The sequence below is a fragment of the Gavia stellata genome, chromosome 5, assembly GCF_030936135.1.
Source record: "Gavia stellata isolate bGavSte3 chromosome 5, bGavSte3.hap2, whole genome shotgun sequence".
NCBI classification, from domain to species: Eukaryota; Metazoa; Chordata; class Aves; order Gaviiformes; family Gaviidae; genus Gavia; species Gavia stellata.
In genome coordinates, this window is record NC_082598.1 from 29,344,043 (window position 1) to 29,371,944 (window position 27,902).

Consider the following 27,902-nt stretch of genomic DNA (forward strand, 5'->3'; position numbering starts at 1 on the left):
ATGCCTTGTATTTAGAGAGTGGCTGGAAAGCTGCCTGGTGGAAAAGGACCTGGGGGTGCTGGTTGACAGCCGGCTGAATATGAGCCGGCAGTGTGCCCAGGTGGCCAAGGAGGCCAATGGCATCCTGGCTTGTATCAAAAATAGTGTGGCCAGCAGGAGTAGGGAAGTGATCGTCCCCATGTACTCGGCGCTGGTGAGGCCAAACCTCAAATACTGTGTTCAGTTTTGGGCCCCTCACTACAAGAAAGACATTGAGGTGCTGGAGCGTGTCCAGAGAAGGGCGACGAAGCTGGTGAGGGGTCTGGAGCACAAGTGTTATGAGGAGCGGCTGAGGGAGCTGGGGTTGTTTAGCCTGCAGAAGAGGAGGCTGAGGGGAGACCTTATGGCTCTCTTCAACTACCTGAAAGGAGGTTATTGTGAGGTGGATGTCAGTCTCTTCTCCCAAGTGACGAGTGACGGGACAAGAGGAAATGGCCTCAAATTGCACCAGAGAAGGTTTAGATTGGATATAAGGAAAAATTTCTTCACCGAAAGGGTTGTCAAGCATTGGAACCCAGGGAGGTGGTTGAGTCACCATCCCTGGAGGTATTTGAAAGATGGGTAAATGTGGTGCTTAGGCACATGGTTTAGTGATGGACTTGGCAGTGTTAGGTTTACAGTTGGACTGGATGATCTTATGGGTCTTTTCCAACCTAAATGATTCTATGGTTCTATGATTCTATGAGTGGATGCATACAAACCATGACTTTTGTAAAGTTTACCTCTCGATCAGTTCTGGGCTCATTTTTACAGCAAGGAAAAAGGAGATACACTTGAAATTTGGGATGTGTATCAGGTTCCTGCTCCAAATAACAATCTGGTATTTACTAGAGTTAGCAAATGTCAGCAGAATGTTTTGAAAGGACATATTACTTTTCTCCTACCTTCTTCCTTTGAAACAGCTCAGCATTTTTGATGCAAAACAAAAAAGCCTCAAATCAGCACAAGTCTGAAAAAAATTCAGCCTAAACAATTAAAGCACAGCAAAACTATAACCTACTGACAACCAGACTTTATCATAGTAATGTGAAGGAACATAATAACAAAACCAGAAATAATAATTTCATCCCAGAGCTTTTCCTACACAATAAAAAATACATTATTAAATAGTAACTCATGAACATAGTGTAACAGTTAAGAATGGTAACATACACTGCTTTCCTTTTTCTTGGTGTGGTGAGAAGCATACCCTCGTAGTGGTGTCATTTTCAGTTTTGTTTTGGAATTGAGAGCACTTCAGGAATTCTGGCCAAGAAGCATTTACCATACCCAGGACTGGTTCACAGCCATCTTTTGCAGCCTCACAAAATGTCCTGCAGGGCAAGAGGCCTCGACTGGAGAAAAGAGCAGAGAACAAAAATACAAAGGATTGTGAAAACTTTTTACAAAGAGAAAGAAGTAATAATAAACACTTTTGAAGAATTTTGTGTTCTCCAGAGCTACACCAAAAAGGTGCCAAATCTTCGTTATTCATGGAAGGTGACATCAGCTCTGGTTTTCAGGCTAAATTTAAGCCCAAATCAAGTTCAGAAGAGTTTCTAAGTTCAACTCTGTGCAAGCTGAAGCTGAGATTTTATCAAGAGTTGAACCAATATAACGGTGTAGTGACAGTACACAGGAGAAGGCTTGCTTCTTCGTCCAGCCCTTCTTCCCTGCAGTTGTGCAGAGCTACCCCTCTCTGACTTTGGCAAACACTTTCATGAGCTTATAAAAAGATCATTAACTTGGAAAAAAACTTTTCATGTTTTTGACAGGGTAAGCCTTCTGACAACTTAAGTGTTCTTAATCTGCTCATGGAGAGAACCAACAACCACCAGACATAAACTGTAGGAACCCACAGTGGATAGCACTATATCACCCCCTTTTAGCATTTGTGAGCTCTTACACTATTTCCCCTGAGCAGTCAAAACATGACTTGAATTGTATTTTTTTTAAGAAATCACTGTAAATTAGCAATTTTAAAAGTATAACAAGTTTAAATGCAGCATACTTGCCTATTTCTTATTCTGAGATATATACCTGCATATGTATTTTTTGTTTATTCTTCTTCTACATATGCATAGGAAAAACAATTAAAATAGATAGCTATGAACTGTCTCGAAGTCTACATAATTAGAGTCAACAAAGTCAAGCAAAAAATCTAGAAAATCTATTAACATGTTTACTGTAGATCTGGAAAAGGAAAAAAAAGTAAAGTTACAAGATTGCAGGTAACACAGGTAACAATAAATTTTGAGTAACTAGCCAAGTTAGTCAAGATTTGAAAAGACAAGAAATTTCAAAGAAATTTCAGCCCAGTTAGTTGATATGTGGCAACTATAATTCAGGATAGACTACTGCAGTGAATGCACACAGGAAGGAATAACTGAACGTCCACACATACAGTTCTCTGCTTTACTGCCACTTCCACTAACCTTTTATCCGAAAGCCATTTTGGTGGAGCAGAGGAAAAGCAGTCAACATTAGTCTTAGCTATAAAGAAGAACTGTTCAATGCCTTTCCCAGCAAGGATTGGCACCATCTGTGGGAGCATTTACCTGAGAGAGAGCTGTCAAACAGATTAACGTAAGCTATCACTGGAGCACAAAGGAGGAAAGCCTCTGAGTAAGCAGGTGCAATTGCATCTGAAAGTCCACACACTGAAGCAAATAACACAGCCCAAACGAGACACACTGCCTGCCTATACAAACACTTTTCTCATCCCTATAACTGGTAAAGCAAAAAGACCCGGCTCTTCTTGCTGGAAAGCAGAAGCACTAACGCAGCTAGATGATGGCATCTACTAACACCAACCTGTTCACACTGAAAAAATACCAAAACGCCAACTTGACAGCATGCTAGCCTTCCATAACCTCTAGAGCTAGAGGGTGTGTCATAACCATAAACTGAAACAAGAGATGTTCAGACAGGCTATAAAGAACTTTTTCAGCATGAAAATAGTTAGGGAGTGAAACAGGTTATCCAGAGAGGTTGTGTGGTCTCCATCCTTGCATGTTTTCAAGACATAACTAGATAAAGCCCTGAATAAATTATCAGTACATTTCTGCTCCACTGAAGTGACAAGTAATATCATGATAACAATGAACAGTTTCAGTAAAAGGAAATTATTTACTGTTTGAACTATTTACATTTGGTCAGTTGAGGGAAATTCACATAGAAAATAAGAACAAAACTGAAAGAAATATCACAAGCTAACATAAAATAAGGAAGTTGAACTGAATATACTGAAATTTTTCATAATGTTGGGCAAACTTCAAATTTGTTACTGGAATTTGGAAACAACTTGAAGCACTGTTACAGAAGTAGTTAACCAAAATACAATTCAGTATTCTGATTTTTTTTTTGAAGTTTCAGAAATAAATACATATAAATGCACAAACACACATAAACATACACTTCTAATTATCACAGAATCACTAAGGTTGGAAAAGACCTGTAAGATCATCAAGTCCAACCTTCAACCCAACACCACCAAAGTAGATTATAGTAAGTCTAGTCATTAATAAAAGTTGTCATATTTGAAATATCCTGTTTATTGCAAAAATATAAATGCATGACTCTGAATCCTTGCTGTATTATCTACTGTAAGGATACACAATCTCCTTAGTGTTTGAGAGGGAACAAAGGATTATTTCGAGAAATAAGTCAACCTGTCACTCAGGTTTGCATCTTGGGGATCACTGTCAGCCTGCACTTCATTCTGTGTCTTCACATCGAGGCCACATTTAGATCCCACATACCACATCTAACATGTTTTCTCCCGTACCCTTACACTGATAAAATTTTCAACACAACTTTTCGCAGTTTATATGTGGAACCTTTGGGGCTTTAGCAAATGCAATTTTGCCTCATTCATAATCATTCATAATGCCATAGAAAAGAACTTTTCTTCCTACTGCACCACTTAGATCATATAATCTTTCTCTTTGTGTCTGACTCTTGGCTGTACCTGCCCAACCCAAAAAGGTGGCTAGAACTCCATATTCAGGCACAAGTAAGTGGCCTGAACTGAAAAAGTCCACAGTACCCAACAGTTCCCTTACTTAGTGTTTCATTTTCCAGTAATAGATAAAAATACAGTACTATTAGCAACAGTGTGATACAGCAGCAAACCCCACAAGCAAGGAATAAAAAGCTGCCAGAGCTGCCTGACTACTAGTGGTAACATGAAGGAATTGGTGAAAAGCAAAATATTCACTTGCATTAAGTATTCTGAAGTCAGTATGGTTGCCTTTCTCTGCTTAGTATCTAACAAAAGGAGCGTGCTGCCAGTGTTGTTACTGAGTTCATTACATATGCTAGTTGGAACCACTGTTTCAAAATAGGTATCTTTAGAGATATATTCTCCAGGTAATGCTAAGGACTTTTACACAATGCACTTTACGTGCTGCAGTATTGAACTTATCTCAGAAACAAGCCGAGGACCTTTATCTCTAAAATTGTCTCTTGCAGCTTCCAAGTTGGCAGCTTACTTGTTGCCTGGAAAGAAGCAGATATATTTCAAAATAGTACTTTTCACCACCAGATTGTGATGTGTTGAAAGGCAGAAAATTTCAGCACCATAAAGCACATGTCTGGCTGTGTGGAAAACCAAGAACAAACGGTCCCCCCTGATGACAGGAAGAGCTGCCACTTACTAGTTCTGCACATTGTACTGGCAAATTAAAGGTTTACTGTTTGACCTGTAATGGCTCTTCAGATAAAGATGTTCTAAAACACTCTTCTGGTTTTTACAGAACCTATTTGATATGGAGAGAAAGAAAGGGCACAGCAAGAGCTCTGCAGTAGCTATCACTGCCTCCTGACTGGAGCCTGAGAAACTGCCTAAATAAAGGGGGTTTGGCAAGGCAAGTGACTGTCTCCAGTCACTTTCATTTAGGGTTTTGGACATTTTTTAGCTTTTTATTTTTAACTAATTTACTACTTCTAAAAAGTTATATTAGCATAATCACACGAGCAGACCCACTGGTTTAACAGAGGCTCCTTAATACAGAAAATACCAAAAGAAAAGCCACTACTTACTATGGAAGGCACTTGAATTCCAAAATATCTGTAAGAAATAAGATGCCACATAACTAAAATGGAGTATTGATTTGATCTATTTGTGGCTGCTAGCCATTTAATTTATTCAGACTTATATGCTTAGAGCTAACTTTTTGTTTATTTTTTAGGAAAACCTCATTAATTGTAAATGGTTCCCACTGGTCCAATAGAGCATACCTGATGATCACAGATAGTAATTTAAAGGTGGTATAATCTGATGACTTCTTTTTTCCAAAGAAGTGGTATCAGGGACATTACTTGAATTTAACAAGTCTGTGACTGAGATCTACTTGAGTTTACCATGGCTAACCAAATTCATACTGCTCTTATGATTTGTACAAATGTGACTGCTATTTGATCTCTCCCTGCCCTTATCTCGACCCACGAGCCTTTTGTTGTATTTTCTTTCCCCTGTCCAGCTGAGGAGGAGACTGATAGAGCAGCTTTGGTGGGCACCTGGTGTCCAGCCAGGGTCAACCCACCACAGATATATACACAGCACAGTAATAATTTAGAAATTACTAGGCTTCCAAAAGACAACTGCACAGTGATTAAACAAGCCAAGCAGAATTTGCAGTCTCTAGAGAAGCTCTGACAAACCAGAAAACATAGGATTATCCAGCAATTACTGCAATATTTGGCCCTGTTTCAATGTTCAGTCATGTATGCTCCATAAATTAAATATTTCTGGATAATGACCAAGTTTAGTATGGACATATTGGTTAATCTACTGAAGGATGAAAAGCTGACTAAAAATCTCCATGTTGATTAGTCTTATTTACAGCTACTTGGAGACCAATCATTTTAAAAATAAACTGGCAGGTTTATGGCAATCTTATAATTTATTTGGCACCAGTGGCCAGCACAGAAGCAGCTTATAACATATTAGGGTGCAATTCTGCTTTTCAGGATATTCATGAAAGAAACTCTTGCTGAAGAAGCAGTTTGATGAAAGAACAGATAAGTGACATATTTTTGACTCTGGTTGGTTTCCTCACACTTAAAAGTTCATACTTCAGTTGTTTCAGCTGCATAGAAATAGCAACATTAAGAATCATATGGCACCAAAAGAAATAAAAATATTCTTTATATTTTATTAAAAAGTATACTAAGAGTAAAGAGAATAAACAAGGGGTTTTAATTTGCATGAGGTATCTTCAGAGAAGCTATTTATCAAAAGAGTTTTATACCAAATATTCATTGAAGCAGATATATACAATACAGTATATGCTCTAAAACTATTATGTTGACTGATTTTAAACTTCCAAAGAGCCTACACACTGCCTGAGAGCAGATGATCTGACGTCCTCTTCATGTCAATCACCTAGAGTTCACTTAAACTGGAATTCAAGTTTGCCTGATTATAATCCTACATGAATCTAGTCCTTATCGCTCACTTAAAGACATTTTACATTTTTAGACAAATTCGTTTCAGAAATTACTCCTTCTGTAATACTGACTTCACGTCTTTGCAATCACATTGCCATGCACAGGGCTCATCAGTAGACTCTGTAAGTCACTTCAGTGGTTGTTCTGAGTACTAGAAATTATCAAAGTATGCTACAAGAAGCAGTAAGGAGAGGGAAGATCCTTTAGGCAACTGTTTTCTTCTTACTGCAGTATTTAACAGATTTTCTAAGGAACCACTGTTCAAGGTAGCTCAAGGGTCTGGCTCTCAAACTCAGCAGCCACTGAGGGCATGGCTCTTGATATATCTTCTGGAAGCAGAAGCAACATATGCAGCTCTTGTCCCCAAATGTCTATATCTGTTTCTGTGTTCCTTTCAGTTTTGCAATAAAAGCTGTTTGTATAGTAAACCGGGTCAGGTAACTGATTCAGCTGAAAAGTAATGTGACAAAAAAAAAATACATTCTTTTTTCTCATCTGACAACTGAATTGGCCACTCCAAAGGGATACAGGCAAAGCGGGAATAAGCTGTCAGGAAAGGGAGAGGTAGAAATTGCTAAAGCTGACAAAAGTATTAAATACAATATACAACTAACCATCCTGCAGACTCTTCATGCAACCTCGTAAATTCTATAACGTATCTAGTGCTCATTACTTGTTGTGGCATTTCTTTGTGTTTTCACATTAGTATCTCCACTGGTAAAAGCACTGCCACAGCCATGCCCTTCCAGAAATTCATTACTGCAATTTTACAGATTAAAACGACAGAGGGTAAATGACTTGCAAAAGGTTATAAATGAAGTTGGTATGCCAGAGCTGAAAATACAGCACAAAGATCACTCTTAGAACACGCAACTGTTGACTGCACCTGTTCTGGCTAAAGGTCATATTTGTGGTTCTGTAGACAACCTGACTGAAGGCAGACTGATGATCATTTTCAGCTACTGCTGGTCCTCATTACTGTTCCTTCCCCAACTTCATTCCTTCAGTTGTTCCAGGATAACTGTTTCTGTGGCCGCACAGTAAGCCGTACTGAAGTATTGAGCCAAGTTAAAAACAACTGTAGGGTATTTTGCTGGATTATTTTTTTCAGCCAATCCTGTTTAAGGAAAAGTGTGGCATGGCTACCAGAGGAAACATTAATCATAGTATAGCCTTGCTATAGAGGACCGTGGGGTAATCCACTGTATCATTCATAGGCACACAGGCTAAGAATGATGACAGATCTAAGGTCTGAGGCAGAATAAAGGAGCTGGTAATACAATTGTGAGAGACCGCTGGGGCGGGTGGGGGGACGGGGACAAACTGAAAAACCCAGGAAAAACGTGCGAAAGGTGTGGGAAGAAGAAAACTGAGATTATCCTTTGTGTTTCTACAGTCCTGAAATCAAACAAGTTGAAGTGACAAGCTGACACACCAGCCATTGTTAGTTTTAATTGTCATTAATACTTTTGAGGATTTTCTAACAGTAAAGACTTCCGCAGAATATAAATGTCACAGAAGGAAGTTTCCACAGTAGAGCAAACACCCAGCATTACAGTTTTTTAGTGATAGTTCTTGTGAAATCTTTCTCTGGACCCTCTTACAGTACTCCAACATGCAGAGCAGCATATTCAGAGTCACTGAATAGAGCTATATGAGGCAAGCTCATAAAAATCTCGATATTACTTTTTGATTCATGGATTTGTAAATAAATGGGCTGTTTAAGGTTTCAGTTTCACATAATCAAGGAAATAATGTATTTTTGTCTTTCATTGTTCAGTTTTCACCTTTATCTTGCAAGTTATTTGGAAAGATTGCATCTTCTTTTCTATTTTGTCTCCAGAGATGGGTTTAAATCTGAAACATGCTTCTTTACATAGTAATAAAATCTGAAAAGAAAGCAAGATTATTTCAGATTTTTGTGGTTATTTCACTTGACAAAATTGTATTGAATTCATATAGCGACATTTAGGGAAGGTGCCTCAACTCCATGCAACACTTTGTAGTACTGAATGCAGTGCTAGCTGCACATATGCTTCTGACTTCCCACTTTGTTTTTAGCTCAAATGCATGTACTGTTTTCTTGAAGCAGGTTCCTGTGTATAAGTACAAAGATGCGTAATGAACCTGTAAAAGGAATACATAGGACACACAGTCTGAGAAACACTTAACATCTCAAAGGAGAAAAAAGGCATCAGAGGCGATCCTGGCAAAAGGCAGCAGCAGCTCAGTTCCCCTGAGGTGGGAGACTGAAGAATGGCTCCAGCTGTTTACGCGACATCAAAGCCTACTATTAATTGGCTGAATTGATGGTAGATGCCCACTCATCTGTCCTGCAGTGACTGAGTATAAGGATTTACAGCTAGGGCAGAAAGCCAGTTCTCACTCATACACTCATGAATATTCGATCTATTGTCACGAGGTTGGTAATTACAGATGAGCCACAAGAGGAATGCCCTTTCCAAAAGATTAGAAAAAGCCTGGTTTATACGATGAGAATGAAAAAGATGGAGATACTGAATGGATCTGCCTGCAGCATAGAAGAACATTGTTGCGAATCCCAATTTAGGATCCTGCCAACTACACCAATTGGTCGCAAATGGGTGATTTAGATTGCTTAAAGAACCACTATCAAAGGTATTAGCAAAAGTGGTTTTAATATGATGTAAAAGTGCAACTTAACAAAGTTTGATGGCAAGGTTTACTCTATTACTGCATGGAAGAAACATACAAAGGAGAACTGCATTACACTCGAGTTAGAATGATTTGCAGAGAGACCAGAGACGCGAAGGGTGAGGAAGACCCTCCTGTTGAGTCACGGGGTTCAGAGTGGATCCCCTTGCTTTCTAAACTCCTGAGGGAGCTTAGGTGTGGCTAGGTCCAATCTTAGTCTCAGACTTGGACAACGGTTTATGTCTAAAGGATTATATATGCAAAGTTTATGTAATGTTCCATTAGCATCAATTCAGCTTGCAATCAAAATTATCAAGGCAAAATCAAAGTTACAATACTACAAGGTTATGCACGATACCAGTCGCTTACCAAAGATCTGCCATTGGTCAAGGGTCTCTCTGGCTCGAGGAGCAACCTTGAGAGGTGTCCCAGCTCAAAGGGAGATCACCACCATGCAGCTATGCTGCCTAGCAGGGAGAGCTCAAAGAAGGCTCACTTAGGCTGTCTTACTTCTGGGATAAAGTGGTTGGCTCGTAGTCAAATTACATGCGACGCAAAAAGGTATGCATGAGACTTCCTATACCCACAAGTTTCTTTGTTCCCTGATAAATGAGTCTTGGAAAAGCCACCCGCTATTTATGGGTTAATCGCATGATCAGTGTTGCAAGTTCATATGCATTGATACTCACTGCGTCACTCTGCTCCTTTGTGGGTTTTCAGAGAACAGATTGAAACTAGAGGAGTTCATGGCCCAGCTACAGCTCAGGCCTTTACCTTTTCCAGAGCCTGCACCAAACCACCACCAGTCTGGTTAAGGGGTCAAGCGCATCTGTCACACTCCACCCTGTGACTACAGTCAATCCATTTTATCAGCTCATAGAGTGGTAGTATGGTTACGTCTTGACTCTATGTCATAAATATGTGGCATATTGCAGATCAGTGGTAGGAGTCCAATTATTTGATAATCTGTGTAGTTTAAGTGTCACAATTAATGCTAGTTATATACCATCTCACATACAGAATCAGTTGATTGTAAATGTTTTGCATGCTGGATTGATATAATTTGTTTCATTTTTTGCCAAACTTTGATATACAGAATTATTATAAGCAATAAACTTAACAAGGTTAAAACTAACAATACTACAATTGGATGCAGCATCAAATTCAAAATTCCAGGTGCTGTTGGTGACCATCCAAAAAGAGTTTCCCACCAGTGATGTTCTCCATCTTTCTTCGAAACATCGATAGTTTGCCACTTGTTCCCATTTTGTTGGGCCCATACTCTATGTTCTAATGGATGGAGTATAGTTCCATGGTGATTTAATGCCAGTGCAATGATTGGGTATATAATGCACACCAAAGCACTGCGCAGTGTCAAAACAAAAACTGTGGCTTTACTGTCGGTGGGGTCATAAGTGACATTGATTAGACACCAGCAGGACTGGAATTCCCTTTCAAATTCCATTGCATTATCCCAGATTACCTTTCGAATTTCAGTGGCTAAGGTGCCCTGTTCAGCCAGTCTGGTCAAGGGGTTGAATGCACCCGTCACAAGCATGCCATCTGATTATAGGCTATGAGAACATGAAAGTCACAGAACCAAATAAGATGAAAAAATTGGACTGGAATCTGTTCTGTGAGTCCATACAGATGCCTTATATATTTTCCTCTAAAAATTGCCGTATCTGGTGGCAGCAGAAAAGAGACAGCTAAAGAGTTATGCTTGCAGAAGTCACAGAATCACAGAATCACTACGGTTGGAAAAGACCTGTAAGATCATCAAGTCCAACCTGGGGGGAAAAAAAAAAAAAAAAAAAAAAAAACAAACACAAACAACCCACGCAAGCCAACCACCACACAACAACAACAGGCACAACACACCAAAAACCAACCCACCCAACACCACACAGCACCATGTCCATCAAGCTACATCCCACAACGCCACATCCACACGCTCCTTGAATACCTCCAGGGAGGGTGACTCTACCACCTCCCTGGGCAGCCTATTCCAATGTTTCACTACTCTCTCGGTAAAGAACTTTTTCCTAATATCTAGCCTGAACCTCCCCTGGCGCAACTTGAGGCCATTTCCTCTAGTCCTGTCACTAGTCACTTGGGAGAAGAGACCAACACCCACCTCTCTGCAACCCCCCTTCAGGTAGTTGTAGAGAGCTTAGAGAGAGAGAGAGAGTCTTAGAACAGATAGATCACTGATACCCAAAAGTACCATACTTCAAGAGTTCACACAGAACTCTGAAGGCTGTTCAGACAGAGGAAGGAAATAAAAATTCCTGATTCCAGTGAAAGTGGAACTGGGAACAAATCCAAAGATACCGTTAGATTAAAAAGACTCCTCTTATCCATCCAGAAATGAATAAAGGAGGCAGCAGCTGCTGTTAAATTTCACATCTTCTACATCAGCTGCTGTTGAATTTAACACCTCTTTCAGGCCTAGCAACGCTCTTCGGACAATGTGGCTGAACTCAGCTGATATCCATAAGGATGGACACATACAGTCTCTACAATGCAGGTTAGAATTTTTAGTCAGCGTAATCATTTATTTTGTACACAAAAGCCAGATAAATTATTTTGACCAAAATAAGGAGTAATTTCTATCTGGAATCAGCAACAAACAGAAATGCAGAAATCCACTCTGACCCTTCAGTCACTTTCTGGATATGACACCACCATATGTCATAGCTGAGCTTGTAATACCGTAACAATCAAAACCACCTAATGTATATCCTGTACAGCAAAAGCACTCTCTGTTCTACCATACTTAGCAAAGTGCTACATAAATTCTGTCATATAGCACTGAAATTATTACCACAAAAAAGGTAGCAAAATGATTTAATGTGTTTTGTATGATGACCATGGTCAGCTGAGAGGATCTGTCCTGACTAAAGCTGCCAGCCCTTCCGGATTTCTCTTACTGAGCCCATCACTCGATTCAAACACGACAGTGAAAATGAAAGAGATGTAGTAAATGAATTCATTAGAGCTATAGTTCAGCTAGGAAGCAGTTTAAATATTATTAAGAATAATGCTACAATTATGAGCTATTTTTACAATCTTGTACCATCTGCCAAAACTTCTCCTAAATGAAGGCAAATTCCTGAAAATTCTTGCCTGATATTTATTATGCAAATGCTGAACACACTGTTGATTTAGTTTACTCTATACAAGTGTCTCTTGCAAAAAAGAAGCTCCTAATATGCCTGAGAATCCAGGTTACAAGATCTTTTGATGTTGACAAACAAAATTCACACTTGGCAAAGACAAGCTGTCACAGTGAAATGGAAGTCCTCTGAATCACATAAAGCTATTTCAACCACAGCATTGCTACAGAAATTCTGGAATAACAGCGAGTAAATCATACACTGCACAGCTGCTCTAACTATTTGTACGACCAGGATAATAAAGGCACCCAAAACAACGTTGTGCCTGAAGGACAGCCTCCCATTTCCACAGATCACTGTGATAGGTAGCCTTGATTTCACACAACTTTCCAGAACTCATGCTTCCCTGTGCACTCCAGTGCATCATCAAAAGACCTCAAGAACCAGCCTAAGTGCATTGTCAAAAGGAAGACCTCAAGAACCAGCCTAAGTTAAAACTTTTTGAACTGCATCTTGCCAGGAATCCTAAAGAATCACAGACACATCTATCACTCATTTACACTCTAGGCTCCTCTCTGTCAAGTAGAAATTCATTGTAATCCATTATCATACTGCTTCCTCGCATTAAAGTTGTTTCACAAACACTTGAAGCTGGCAGGAGCAGATGTCATCAAAAGAAAGAAGCTGTCCTACCCCTCCTCAGCCTGGCTTCTGAACCTCTCCCCACCTCTCTTCCCTCCCTCTTTGTGCCAGCATGACACTTCATGCTGTTACACAATGAATCAGATCAGTCACTCCCGATTTAATCCACATCAGTTTCCTGATCCAATATGTCATGGAGCTGAACAAATACTCCTGCCAGGACATGCAAAGGGCACTGCTGAGCTGGGGAATACCAAGCAGGGAAATAGGATAAGACTGATTCTTTCAGCAGCACTACCAAATTATATCAACTTAAAATCTACCATGAAACAGTGGTCTGGAACGTGTTCTCCAGAGAGGCTGTGGAACAACCATCCTTAGAGATACTCAGAACTCAACTGGAAATGGCCCTGAGCAATCTCATCCATCTTTAAAGCTGGCCCTGATCTGAGCAAGGGGCTGGACTAGAAGAGCTCCAGAGGTCCCTTCCCACCTGTGTGATCCTGTGATTGTAATTTGCCTGTCCTGCTCAGCCTGTGAGCGGTCAGCCTGATGCTTACTATCACGGTTTCCAGCAGGGCGACAATAACTTCTCACAGGAGAGACAAACTTACGCAAGGTAAGTATGTCTCACTAACTGAACTCTCATTAGTTTTTAACTGTCGATGGTTTAAAAGTTATTTGTTAATAAGCTGGGCATTACAAGAGGCTAAACATGAGCTGAAAAGCATATGAATTCTTGGAGAATCCTTTAACCACTGTTCAATCCAAACCCCTTTTGTTCATTAACTTCTGCACAAGACAACGTACTCGTATCTACTGAAGGAGTTTTGCTATAGTAAGATAAAATGTTCCCTCATCTATACATTTCTGGTTTTGAGTCCAGGTGCACAAGTCTGACAGGAAACTATCAGTGTTAATACTCCTGCAACATTTGCGAAAATGCAAGGTTTTACTGAAAGCTCCTGTCCTACAATGACTGCAATTTATTAAATGAAATAAATCTCCTTTTGTAAAAACAAAGTGTGTTTTTCTAGCAAATTGCCAAACAAACATTAATAAAAAGCTATGTTCATTTTATGATTTGTTGTAAACAATTATTTTAGTTACTTAAATGATCAGTATTTATTTATAATTAATAATATATTGCATGTGTAGGAGGATGACCTGCGATCCCTAGTTAACATACCAACTTAGAAACCAGAAACCACAGCTTATAATAAATAATACACACAACAAATCATTACGACAACAGGGCTGGAGGCAATCAATCAGTAAAATATGCATTCATAAAATAACCAGTCCTCACGATTTTCTTTTCCGTCTCCTTCCCTTCTCTTAACTCCTCTGAGCAGCATTGTGAAATATGTTTCCAAAGGGACATTCCCATGCCCAAATTGTTCTCAAAAATGTTTCTTTGCTTGATAACCTTTTAACTCTGGTCTATCCATAATTCCCACCAACACACACACTTTGAAAGAAGATTATTTTGTGATTTGGAGAGGTTTTCATGGTCAGCACATTAGATCAGAGGAGAGGGTGAAACACTACGTGCAAGTTTGATGCTGCCTGCTATGGCAAACGCTGGCTTCACACCCACTGGACCACAGACATTCTGGCCAATGTAGGATGCCATTGTCTATATCTCTATATTACTTTTCTAGCTTTTAATTTTTTAATTTATTTCTTAAGCAATCCCTTCCTTCTGTACATTGACTTCTTTAAAAATTATACGTACCAGTAATGGTAAACAGTCTCTATTTGTGGGCAGGGAAAGGACAGTTCTCTGAATGGAGGAAAAACATTTTCTCAAGCATCTAATTTCTCTGTCCTGCTTTCCCTATATTTTGTCCCTGGCTTGTCCTTCCCCTACACTGCATCTGCCATCTACTGGCACAGAATGTAAAAGAGTTTGGCATCAGAGACTTAATTTCAAACCCTTTTATGAAAGGGCCTGTACCTAGCTCCAGTGCCAGCCCTAGCTCTTGGGAGGGTCAGTGACATGGACAGTCTTCCCAACCCACATCACAGCCCACCCACACTAGCTGAGCCATGACATTGATAGAGAAGCTTTCAGCGACTATGATTTTTCAGAGACCTGTAAGCCAATTCATAGGTACATAAACTTTATGAACAGAAGTTCCCCTAAACACATTTTCTCTTCTACTTCCCTTATCTTCCTAGCTTCCAACAGCCATGATAAAGAGCTTACCACTTACTATAGCAACGTCCCTGCCAAATTTCAAATTCCATTGCTCAAATACTTGGAGATACTAGGAACTCTTGGTGATTACAGGAATGCTTTTTCACAAGCAACCTATTTTTTCTTTCTGTTTTTGCCCAGGACAGGTATTAGGCATAAAAAAATTTTAAATGGTGCTTTTTTTTCCCCAGAAAAATTATACACATCTGGAGAAAGGGTCCTCTAAGAAAACATATTAGTCAACTTTAAATATAGGCATTTTGGTCAATGCCACATCACTACTTATACCTTCCCTAGCACTCCTTGCAAAAACAAACTTTGTATTCGTCACCTTTATACTGCCTCAGCTTGGGACCAACTAGTAATGGCTCCTAAGGTGATGAGTATGATATGTTGACTTCAAGGTCTGAGTTCTGAGGGACAATGCCAAGTATAGTCTTCTCATTAGCACATTTTTTTCTGCCTTACACGTAACAGCTACACAATACTAATAACATACTCATGAAGTATGAAATTATTCATGAGTAATACAGGCTGCATTGAGAAGAAAGATATATCTTCAGAAATGCTACTTGGAAGGCATATTGACTGGTACAAAGGGCACAATGAATGAAAAAAGTATTCATTTGTTCTGCCGGTCTGGGCTTTCTCAAGTAACAGACACCCTGCGTGTTCCTCAGTTTTTCTGCTAAACAGTAACAATTACACCAGTTCCCTTTGTAGAATGCTTTAAATCAACAATGAGACACAAAAATGAATAACAGTGACAGATAGAGCATGCTATTTGTGTGGGCAAGCATTCACAACTTTATCACATGCTCTTCCTCTCTAATTTCTGTGTTCACTTTTGACAGGATTTGACTATACACATTTTTCATTAGCTGGATCTCCAAGGTTGTGTGGTTCAAGTCACAATTGTGCTTACATGAACCACAACTAGATTTAAAAACTGAAGGCTGGATTATGACTCGGTTGTGTATTCAAAGACAGATTTTACAACAGTGTATTTTCTTGTACATAATCAGTCTGTTGGATTCCCAAGGGCTTAAAGCCAAGACATGGCAACATTTAAAATAAAACACATGTGATTTCAAACATTGTAGATATAAAGCACTTCATCCACTGAACATCACCTCTGCTTTATTCATGATTAAAAAGTTTATAATCTTCTGTTTCAAGGCTGATGAATAGAATAGACGCATCTCCTTGACAGGCAACCATTGCCAAAACTCCAGCTGGAATAGCCTCTGTGAGTCATGTTAACTTGCTTGGTCTAAAGAGGCACCATCAGAAAGAAAGCATATTAAAAGGATGAACCAACTCCCACAGGGTGTGAAAAGTCAGACTGCAAACTCAGGAAACAACTGGTAGCCACTTCATAAGCACCTGAAAGCAGCCTCCACCCCACGTGCTTGGGCCATGGCAAAAAATACACTGGATGGAGTCATGAGAAGAACGTGAAAAGACAAGGCAGTGGGAGCTGAAAGAAAATTGTCCCACCTTCCTCCTCAGAGGACTAGTAAGTGATCGTCACCAATGCTGTAGCTTAACTTTTTAAATCAGGTAGCACCAATTCTAATGAAACCATCGCAGACAGGATTATGAAAGGGGATTCTAAATGTCCCTCCAGGAGGGTTTCTCAATACAGTTACTTCAAAAATTACTCTGAAACTGTAACTTCACAAGCGTGCAAAATTTAAACATTTCTTAAAAGCTGCAGAATGGCAAACTTGTCTGTGCAACTATAATTTGACATCCCCACACAGGTGCATTATAAAAAGATAGCGTAGCAGCCATGTCACAGACTACCTATCAGACTGCTTACCCAGAGTTCTTCGCAGCTGCTATTTTGTCTTGGCATACCTACCTGCTTTTGTTTCCAAAATCAAGTAGATTAAAACAAGACTGAAACATGCCAGTGGAGGATTGCCTATCCAAACTCATACATACTCATCCATCATTCATACACAATTAAACCCATTATGGACTTTGCATAATAGATATTGACTTAAATGTATGCTGATTGCTTCCTGTTCAAAGTCTTAAAGTAAAAATTCTCATTAGCTATGTAAACAAGATCTATGTGACTTAGTCAACTTTTTCTCCTAAACACTTCAAAAGCCTGAATTAACTCCAAAAAATAGTTTTTATATAATGTCTTGTTATTTTTAAAAGTCTAAATGTGCACTGAGTAAAAGAAAATCAAATAAAAATTAATTTTTTTTTTTCAGGAGAAACAAAGAACACGGATAAGCTTACAGCGCAGTTCACAAAAGCAGGAAAAAGGACATAGCCACATCACTGATCTCACCATGGCTTGGTTATACAAAACATGATAGACAGAGATCCCTTACTCTATGAAGTTTGATTCTTTTCCATATTCTAAGAGGACTTGAAAGAAATTTTCTTCCTCTACTTCCTTGTACCTCACCCCAAATTTGTTTTAAACTGTTGTCAGCTTATAATAAAAGACACTGCACATATTTCTGGATTTGGTTTTTGGACCTAGTATTTCATCCTAGTTCATGTCCATAATGAAAATGAGACATTTTCTTTTCTTCTTTTTATAAATTACAGAAAATGTATAAAGACACTGAACAAGAAAAAAACACAAAATTGAATTTGCCACTATGAGTCATAACATAGCAGCTCTTCAAAGGATATTTCACTGCATACAAACTATTCACAGCTTCTTAGAACCTTTTTCCTATTAACCTAATTTTCACTAGTTAATTTCCCCCACCCCTAACATACCATGTAGCCTTATTCTGACCTCTTTGCCTTTCTGCAAGTCTTTATCTGGCTACTGTTGTGTGTAGCACAGATATTACAGCACAAAAAAAATATTCGTTAAATATAGACATTAACATAACAAACTCCTTTGTAAGAAAGAGTCTGAAAATCAAAGAAAGCATTTTCCATTCATTATATTATTTTCTCCTTTAGAATGAACCTGAAAGAAAAAAAAAAAATCAAAAAAACAAAAAGTTAAGTTACGGCAGAGAGTTTTTTCCTCTTACATTCAGTAGGTATTAGATCACAACTAAAGTGAATAAATAAGGAGTGAAATGAATTTTCAGGCTTCAATCAAGAGGAAAAATAATGTTGTACCTGAAGACACAGGATGTAAGTGTTACAGGTTCAGTTCTCTGCTCTACTGCAAATTTCTTGCTCAATCTTAGCTTCCCTAGCTATTAATGTCACAGTATTACTTTCTCTTCCTATCCTTTCCTTGTTTTGTCCAGCTGGGCTATAAACTTTCAGAGGCAGGAGGCTGCCCCTCAGTGCATGTGTGTACAACATCCTGCATAAAAAGCCATGATCTCAGATGGACTCTTTGAGCCCTAACTGAAGACAAACCACTTCACAACTCTATTTTCAAATATGTCTGACATTAAAAAAAAAGCATAGTGAGTAAACAGATACAGAAATGCCAGGTGCATTAGAATTTTACCTTGAGAGCATATTATACTTTTTAATTTGCATTGCCCTCATACTATTTTCTAGGAAGAGCTTAAATTAAGTTTGACCCCCAAAGATTTGAGACTCTGGGGATCTATCAATGGAAGGCATTTACTCAGCTTCCTGGAATACACTTCTACCCATAGGATTAGTGGAAGTACTCAAGCTATTAGTTTCTGCTTTAGAAGACAGCATGACAGCAAAGAGGTATTATGAGAACCATAACCTTCATATTTATTCCCAGCATAAGAAGTCTGAAATAAGCCATGTACACAGGCCTTCAGGATCTTATATAGCTTGCCTATTTTACCAAGTCTTTTGATGAAACATGAGTATTCACAGAGTGCAAGAAATACTATAAAGCATCATTCAATCAGTCTGTTTGCATTATGCAGTTACAGGCTGACCCACTATGAACTTCTCTATTGATTCTGAATCTTTACATTTTACATTAATTTTGGCTTTAAAATACACACTTTTTTCCTTTCAAAAATCTGAAAACACTGCATGCTAACTTTTTTCAGATTTTTTTTTATCTTCTTGAATGCAATTGCTGAAGTATGCAGCACATGCAGAATCCAACGCAAGTGAGTTGCTATAAATAAACATCCACTACATTGCAGTAACTGACCTTTGGCCCACTCTTAGTGTTTCCTAGTGGTAAAGTAGAATTCACTAGCTTAAACCATTAATCATGACCAGCAGCTCTGAGGACAGATCTTTCTTATAACAAATAAAGTACCACTGTTGCATCTGGTGGTAATAGGTTGCAGACTAATACTACCCAAAAGGACAAAGTTACTACCTTGAATGTTTTAGAATTCATTAGTTAAGCATATCGACTAGTTTAAGATGTTCTTGCATCATTGGCGTTACTTTCCAGGATTGAGTCATGTTCCCTTAGCAGTGTTGCTGCACTGTGTTAAGACAGGTTTTTTAAGTCTGATTTTGAAGTCGTATTGGAAAGATGTCATCCATTCGCCAAGGAGGAAGAAGTTTCATAATGTCTTTAAATAAACAGCCTCTTACTATCCAAATTATGAACAAGTAATAAGCAAGCACAAAGTCTTACTGCGCTTCAACTTTCCATGTTCCATTCTCACACAGGTTTTAGTTGTACTTTCAAACTTTACCTTTACTGGAAAGTAGTATTGTAAAGGTACAGTTATATCTTTTCTTAAAAGAGCAGGACTAGCTGATTGTACATCCAGCTGCTGGAATCAAATACAGCTTTTTAAATTAATGTATTTTTACTGCCTCACATGATTTTCATTGTTGTAAGATGCCGAAGAGTAATTTTAAAGAGCGACAGTATTGTGGTAGTATTCAGAAATCCCAGTACCTAACTACACTGTGTTACACAAACACTGAAGATGCTCTCTGCCTAGAAACTTAATCTCCTTCAAGTGTTAATGAATACAATGTTTATAAACACATGAAAGATAAATGTGAAACAGACATAAGTTACAAGGCTATATAATGACAGCACACTGGATGCCAAACATTAGTGTTTCTAACTTTCATTCTTGTTGCTTCTTGTAATGCATTGTTATAATTATTGCTCCCACGGCAGCAGCTGCCAACACAGACTCTCAACACTACCTAAGAATAGACATCTGAGCATCACATGAGTTTCCTTTCTTCTCTAGTCTGTAAGCAGCATGTCGAATTATGCTTTACATAAATTTGAAACAATTGCTCTATAAAACAAAGAAGTATCAATAGATGAAAAATTATGATCAGAGATGCACTGGCAATTAGAATGAAACAGCTGTAATTGACTGGAGGAACTAGTGACAATGTCAGTACCAATTGTTCTCCGTACTAGTGTATGTTTTGTGACACACTATGTTAAAAACAACCGTAATGCCAAAAAAGGGCTATAGCATATGGACATATTCCCATTCATTACCATCAGTCTTTCCACAGCGGCTCTTCTGTTTCTCCTTCAGTATGTTTCTACTTCCCAGATTCCCCTATTCAACAGACCTAAAACAGGCCTGTCTCTTCCATTTTCATATCTGCACTCAACACATACAAAGTGACTTCCCCCTATTATACCAAGAGCTTTTCATACCAACAAAGAGCTTTCTCCAGGTCTCACTGAGAGTTATTGGGGGGGGGGGGGGGGGGGGGGGGGGGGGGGAGGCGGGCCACACTGGGGTGAGAGGGGAAGGGAAGGTGCTAAATAACTACTTTATGCAGATATGATGCTTCTTAAAATCATTATTCTTGGCTTTGAAATAGATCTGTTTGCCTGCAATAATTGGGTGCTACAAGAAAAACAGTAATCACAAAAATCACTCAGTTGCCTACAGAAAAAAGTATTCTCTTTAAAAAAGAAAGCAGAAGTTAAACAAGGACAACTCAGGTTTAGCAAACTAGATTTAACAAACCAGCACTTTGTAATCTACCCTTATGGTTCTTCCTGTGGTTGCCACTCAGCCTACATTTTCAGTGTCACCCATGACACACTCTGGAGACATGAATACTTAAAGTGAAGTCAGATTCTAATGTAATCCTGCATCATTTAGTGTCTCACATTGGACTTTCTTCCTGATCAGCCTGCAGTGGCCAGAACAGTTTCTACAAAAAAGATTTTAAAATAAGAATAGAGGGAAACATTGTGACCTCCAGAACATAAACCAGGACATAGAAATGCAGTTCCAGCTTTGACATTAAAAATGAGAGAAGGTTGCTGCTGTGAAAAAAACACTAAGAAAGAAAAACCTTGACTCTTGAATCTCCAAGTATTTTGGTTGCCACCCAGAGCAAAAACCTGCAATTTCCAAACTTTAGTTTAACTTCTATTTTTAAATTAGCAAGACAGCTGTCATAATGTAAGCCCTGCAAGAAAGATGTCTTCAGGAAAGAAATGGAAAAGGAAAGGTAAAAATCTCATCCTTTCACGACTCTATTTATTTGATTGATTTATGAGCTTTGCACTTTTGACATGCACCACTCACTCTCAAAAGGTTTGTGAAAGTCAAATTCCAAACAAGGCATAATAAGTGAAGCAACAGAGAAATGACCTCTTCTGTTGTTGAACGTTTAAATGCACCAATTTTTTAACTGAACCCACTTTTCTTATTTTGTTCTATGATTTCTAGAGACAGCAGGTAGCTGAAGGCTGTATGTTACCAGATTCTTTAACTGGAACAATTGTAATACTGAATTGGAGCAGGGGGGCTATAATTAATCATGCACTGAACTAAATAGGGTTAATTGAAAACAGGTTTTGGTAGTCTAACAAAGATACGTACGCAGGTGTATTTGGATTAAACAGCTCAGCCAATCCAACGGTCAGTCTCATTCCACCGTTACCTATGCTGCCTTACCTCCACCCTAATCCTATCCATATAATCATCTGTACGCTTTTTCTCTAGGTTAATTTTCTGTCAGTTTAGTGAGCTTAATTGGCCAATCCAGGAATCACTCTGGTGTAATGGAAATGGCAGGCATATATTGCCTGGAGTGGGACTGTACCTTTCATCGGCAACTATATTCTAGACCAGCTTACCTCATCTCACAGAACTTTTCATAAGCATCCTATCCCTTCTAAACTGCACAGCTTTCAGCTTCTTGGTTCTTGTTATGTTAATTGAATCACTTATTCAATTACCATATTCTTTTCCACTGAATTTCGCAGTGGAGAAATTGGAAATAAGGAGAAATGGAAATAAGGAGAAATAAATCTACCGTCTCTCTTTCCCTCTCCAGAAACATCCAAGATTGTGTACATATTTTTTAAAAAAATCCTTTTTTCCTTTTTGTGCCCTATTTTGATTTTAGCACTGTTAAACTCACTGATCCTTTTTCATATCAAACTCAATGAAAAAAGTGCACGCACATGATACTAATGCTGTGTAATTATGTAAATGCAGAAAACAAGACATGCTTCTTAAGTTTCCAAAACAGTTTATGTCACTCTGAATACATCCTGCTAATCTAAAACCATAAAATATATTTAAAATACTAACTTTTCTGAAGGAAAAGACTAAAAAAATTTAAGTTTAATTTAACTAACAGCCACCACACTTTATGCCCATACTTTAAATATCCAGTGTGTTTATGTTGTTACAAAGCATTCCATGTCAGTACATCCAGATTGGAGAAATGAGGTACTAGAATTTTGGACAGCCTTTTTTAAGAAAATAAGCCTGACTGCCTAATATCACAGTTTTATTCCATACAGTGGCAATACTTTTTCTAAGAGAACTCTATTGCAGTTGGTTTATCATGGCAGAAATGTTGTGAATAGCTTTGACAGACAGGAGTTTTGCAATGAGAAGGTCATAGGCTTAGTTTAGATCTTCCCTTGTCTGATTAGACAGAGAGTATTTTACCACAATTGGCTCTAGTCACTGACTAATTTTCATTCCCAAATACCTGTCATCACCGTCACTGATGCATTCAGGAAGAGCAAGACTACAGCCAAACAGCATGATGTGTTGATAGCAGCTGAGACGACTGAGATAACTGAAGAACTTCAGGAACTTTTCCATTTCAATACTTTTGACAATGGAAAGAACTGAAGTTATAGTGGTGTAGTTATATGGCAGCATTTGGCACTGGCTGTTGGTGATATTTATGCAGGCACCTGTGAAATCAAAACAATATGTTTAGAACAGAAGTATCACCATTTAATAGTTGGTTCAAAGCATATATTGAATTGACTAGTCAGTACATATAATACATAAGCAATGCCTGTACCTCACAGATAAGATGACATTCCATAATGCTATCATAATACTGTCAAAAAATAAGTACCTAAGAAAAAAAGGAAATCTGGATAAGCTTGGAAGCTTAAGTTTGGAAAACCAAATAAACTCTTAGATATTTTCACAATCCTCTGACTCTCTACAAAACTGGACTAGAAATAACACAAAACAAATTTCTTTCTGACACAGGTTGGATGAAGACACCATAAGAATAGCTTAGATACTGCCAACTTTGGCTGAAAGTAAGAATGGAAGTCATACAAAAAAATTAAGGCTAATCGGGTTCTGAAGCTGCTCTGGTTTTGGTGTTTCCATGAGGTTTCTCTTTGTGCTACCATCTACTTTGCAGCCGGCTTTCCTGCCAAAATCATCAACTTGCTTACCTATTTTTCCCAAGGTGATGGTTTTACCTCCACAGCCTTTCTTCTCTATCGTACCAACATAGAATTATCTGATATTACAGGCTGAACACCTACCCCGTCCTAAACTGTTGTCCCACTCTTGACCCACCAGAGCAACCTTTCTCAGCTAATGTCCTGTCATGTGCAGTAGGCTCTTCTCAGCTATGCATGATCAGCAAGTTAACTTACTACATGAAGTTCTTAAGAGTGAGTTTCACAAGCCATACATCAAATTCAGAATTTTCATCAGGAACAAACCATTAAAGTCTAATATTTATGACAGCTCCCTACTTTGATGAAGGCCTTTCTAGGCCATCTAGTCAGGGTCCGGCAGCATTTTTTTCACACTCAGAGCGTATCCACATTGTACAATAGGCAGATACCTCAGCCCATTCTCAAGACCAGACTCTGCCACTAATCATGCTGTAAACAAACCAAACTCATGCTAAATGACCATCCCAACTCTAGCCTTCTGAATGGGGAGAACTCTTGAACACATTCAAGCCTTAGCACTCCTGCTCTCATTATCTGAGCAAACTGGACATAGGTAGCACCAAATGGCGTAGATCCTTTCCATCATCAGACATTTTGGGACTGGCTTCTTCCAAGAATGGTATGGGTCATTTACACCTGCCCTCCCGACTTGATAAATGCTGGGGATCTAAAGCACACACGATGCAGCTTTAAGTGTTCAGCAAGTCTGTCTCTTCCTCACTTTTCAGTCTAGACCCAGTCTTCGCTATCTAAATGCACTAGTGGCAAATTCTGATATCTGTCTTCTCCCTCTCCAGAAATCTCAACAAAAACTAAAGGAGTTGAATCTTGCCCCACTGAAATAACAGCAAGTCTCTCCCCTCATTCTAATCAAGCTAAAACTATGTCCACAAGTCCCCATGTTAAGATTCCCCCCCACTCCCAGTACCACCAACAAGAAATCTTAGCCTCAGTGTACTCCCATTTTCTGCTACAATCTCTTATCACCCCCACAGTACAGTGACTAATGGATCTGTTCATCCAGGAATCACATTTTTCCGTATCATTCAGGGACAGATTCTCCATTCAGAATTAAAAGTAAATGCAGGGAGATCAGCAAAAAGTAGTGAGCCTCCAAATTAAGAGATCTTTCAAAACTGCAGAGTGCAGTTTTCAAAACTGACTATGAGTTAGTACCAATGATTTTCAGTGCAACTTCTGCTCTGAAGTTGTACAGGTATTTTTGAGAAATACCACCAGGATGATCATCAAATCTACCTGTTAGGCTGTGAGACCAAAATCCTGTGATACTAAAATAGCTTTCCAGGGGAAAGGGGGAAAGGGAAAAAAGGTGGAGGGAAGGGAAGGAAATTCACTTCAGAATCACAAAGTTTTCTTTTAAAAGATGCCATCTCTTTAATGACTACTCACTTTGTGACTTTTGCACAGTATCTTGACCTGCTATAAAAATGTAACATCTCCCTCCATTTTTTGCTTTATATTTTGTACTTGAACAAACTCATTGCCATTTATTTGTACTGCAGAGATTTTTTTTATAACATTTTTATTGCTTGGGAAAGCTTAACAAGAAAACACAAAAGTTCTGATTTAAAGATTAAAAATATTGATGTTTTTACAGCAGAAATTCTTTAAACTGCTAACCTCCCCACAGTTACCTCTTGCCTACATTGCTGATGCTGGGACTACATTTTCAGTAACTGTTGTGATAAGAGGGTAATATACACACTCAAAATTCTGGGTCTCCCTGTGCTGATTTTCGCTGGGATAGTTAATTTTCTTCATAGTAGCAGGTATGGGGCCATGTTTTGCATTTGGGCTGAAAACAGTGTTGATACACAGGGATGTTTTAGTTACTGCTGAGCAGTGCTTACACAGAGTCAAGGTCTTTTCTGCTTCTCACACCACCCCCAGCGAGTAGGCTGGGGGTGCACAAGAAGTTGGGAGGGGACACAGCCGGGACAGCTGACCCCAAATGACCAAAGGGATATTCCATACTATATGACGTCATGCTCAGCATATAAAGCTGAGGGAAGAAGAAGGAAGGGGGGACGCTCAGAGTGATGGCATTCATCTTCCCAAGTCACTGTTATGCATGATGGAGCCCTGCTTTCCTGGAGATGGCTGAACACCTGCCTGCCCATGGGAAGTAGTGAATGAATTCCTTGTTTTGCTTTGCTTGTGTGTGCTGTCTTTATCTCAACCCACAAGTTTTCTCATTTTTACCCTTCCAATTCTCTCCCCCTTCCCACCGGGAGGGAGCAAGCGAGCGGCTGTGTGGTGCTTAGTTGCCAGCTGGGGTTAAACCACGACACTCCCCCACCCACAAAAATTTCACTCTGAAGTTATTTAAATAAATCAAATTATCCTAAATTGGGGGGGGGGGGGGGGGGCACATAAGTCTTACACAAGTGGAATTTCAAGAAAATTATTCACCAAATCATCATGTATTTCCTGAGGCACAATTGCAAAATAGTCCCTGCCATGGCATGTGCCAAGCTGCAGTGACATTTTGGCTGAGATCATGTGCATGGGCTGCTTTAGACCTTTTAAAATTCACACAGTCCTGACAGAGAAGGGCTACAGTTCCTTAGAGCTATCTAATCTTTTAGGAGTATTCAGAAGCTGGATAACACAGCACTGAATTCAACATTCATGGCCAAGAAGATGGAATTTTAAAGCAATTATACAAGAATTTTTAAAACAAAGAGAGATGGAAGGAGGGACTAAACCCAGGACCTGTCCTTGCAACAGAATCGTGATCCATCTTCAGTTCTGTGAATCTTACATTGCAGTGAAAGGACATCAGTTCAGTATTAATTCCAAGCACATCCATATCCTGGAACACTCTTCTCGCAGGCAGGTGCCTGGGTTAGAACCTAGTCTTTTTAACACGGGTTCTCAATCTACCTCTTCTATTTTTTCTTCCACCATTCACCCAGTACGTAAATTACAGTGCAACAGGTGAGTGTCCCATACCCTCCACACCTCTGAGTCAAAAGGAGTAATTTCAGGGTAATAGCAATTGTTGTATCACAGTGTTACATACATCCCAGATTCTCACTCAGTAATAACAAGTGCTACCGTCTCAAAAACCTTCTCCGGTAAATTAAGGAAAGCTACCTTGTTTTTGTACATGTTTAGTTCTGCACAGGACTAACAAGCTCAGGAAAAGCACCCCACTGGCTCGCTCACGCCACTTGGAGCTGCAGAGCACAGATGCACCAGCCCCCTCCAAGCTAGCCCACAGACCTCTAACCCAGCAGCATGCAGACATATCCTCATTGCTTTGCAGAGGACCTCTCAAGTTCCACACAACTTTTCTGAAGGAAAGTTGGTCACACTTTGAGTAACACGTTATTCCAGAGCAAGGTTGTTTCACCTAAACTGAGACCAGAAGAAAACTCAACGGTTCTCTATTCTGATCATTTGCACAAAACAAGTCCCCCCATTAATTCTTGCATCAAGCCCAATAGCTGGCAATAGATGGACCATAGCTTTCAGACAGGCAAGTCTGCTCAGTGCCAAATTGGTCCGTACGTAGGCAGTGATATAGACACAGCATTCTACAGAGCAAGGAATAATTTATTTTAAAGGACATTAGAAGTAGGAGAAAAGCTATTTAAAATACAAGCAAAAGGGACTGCTTATTTAATGAGGACTAGGTATTTAAATAAAAAGACTAAAGAGATAAGGTAAAAATATATTTTAGTAAGAATAACAGTACTCTTTTTTTTCAAATAAACAGAAAGTGTGAATAATTACGCTGACAAATAGCCACAGATATAAGAAAAGAAGGCAGTAAACCTCAAAATGCATAAATATTCTACCAAATTGCTAAATTCTGCTCCATATGTACAGACTAAGTACATTTTATAAACCATGTGGCCCTGCAATGCCAGAATGCTAATCCGACTGATGGTACAACATACTAGTACTAAACATGTTACAAACCAAGCAGGAAACAGACCAGAGAAGAAGATAAATGCCAAATACACATAGAAAAGCCTCAACCTATTTACTTCTTTTCTCCAGTAAAGATTCTTTAATTATGGGGAATACAAGGCACATAAACTTGGCAATACCTGGGGGCGGGGGGAAAAGAGCAGTGAATGGGAATAACAACATGTGAAAAAGCTGTTGATCAGAACAGCATGGTTCCTAATTATAGAGTTTTCTGTTTATCACCAGCTATTGCCAGGTGGACTGAACTGGTAAA

At 39.0% G+C, this 27,902-nt stretch overlaps 1 protein-coding gene across 3 annotated transcripts in view; it reads right to left on the reverse strand.

Moving 5' to 3' along the window:
* CORIN (corin, serine peptidase) overlaps positions 1-27,902 on the reverse strand; it is a 165,716-nt gene that overhangs the window by 88,928 nt on the left and 48,886 nt on the right. For all 3 annotated transcript variants that reach the window (XM_059818118.1, XM_059818119.1, XM_059818117.1), the window contains exons 4-5: positions 22,960-23,170; positions 1,192-1,373 (exon numbers count right to left, since the gene is read on the reverse strand). In XM_059818118.1, coding sequence (XP_059674101.1) covers positions 1,192-1,373; positions 22,960-23,170 — 393 coding nt within the window. The remainder of the gene's footprint in view (positions 1-1,191; positions 1,374-22,959; positions 23,171-27,902) is intronic.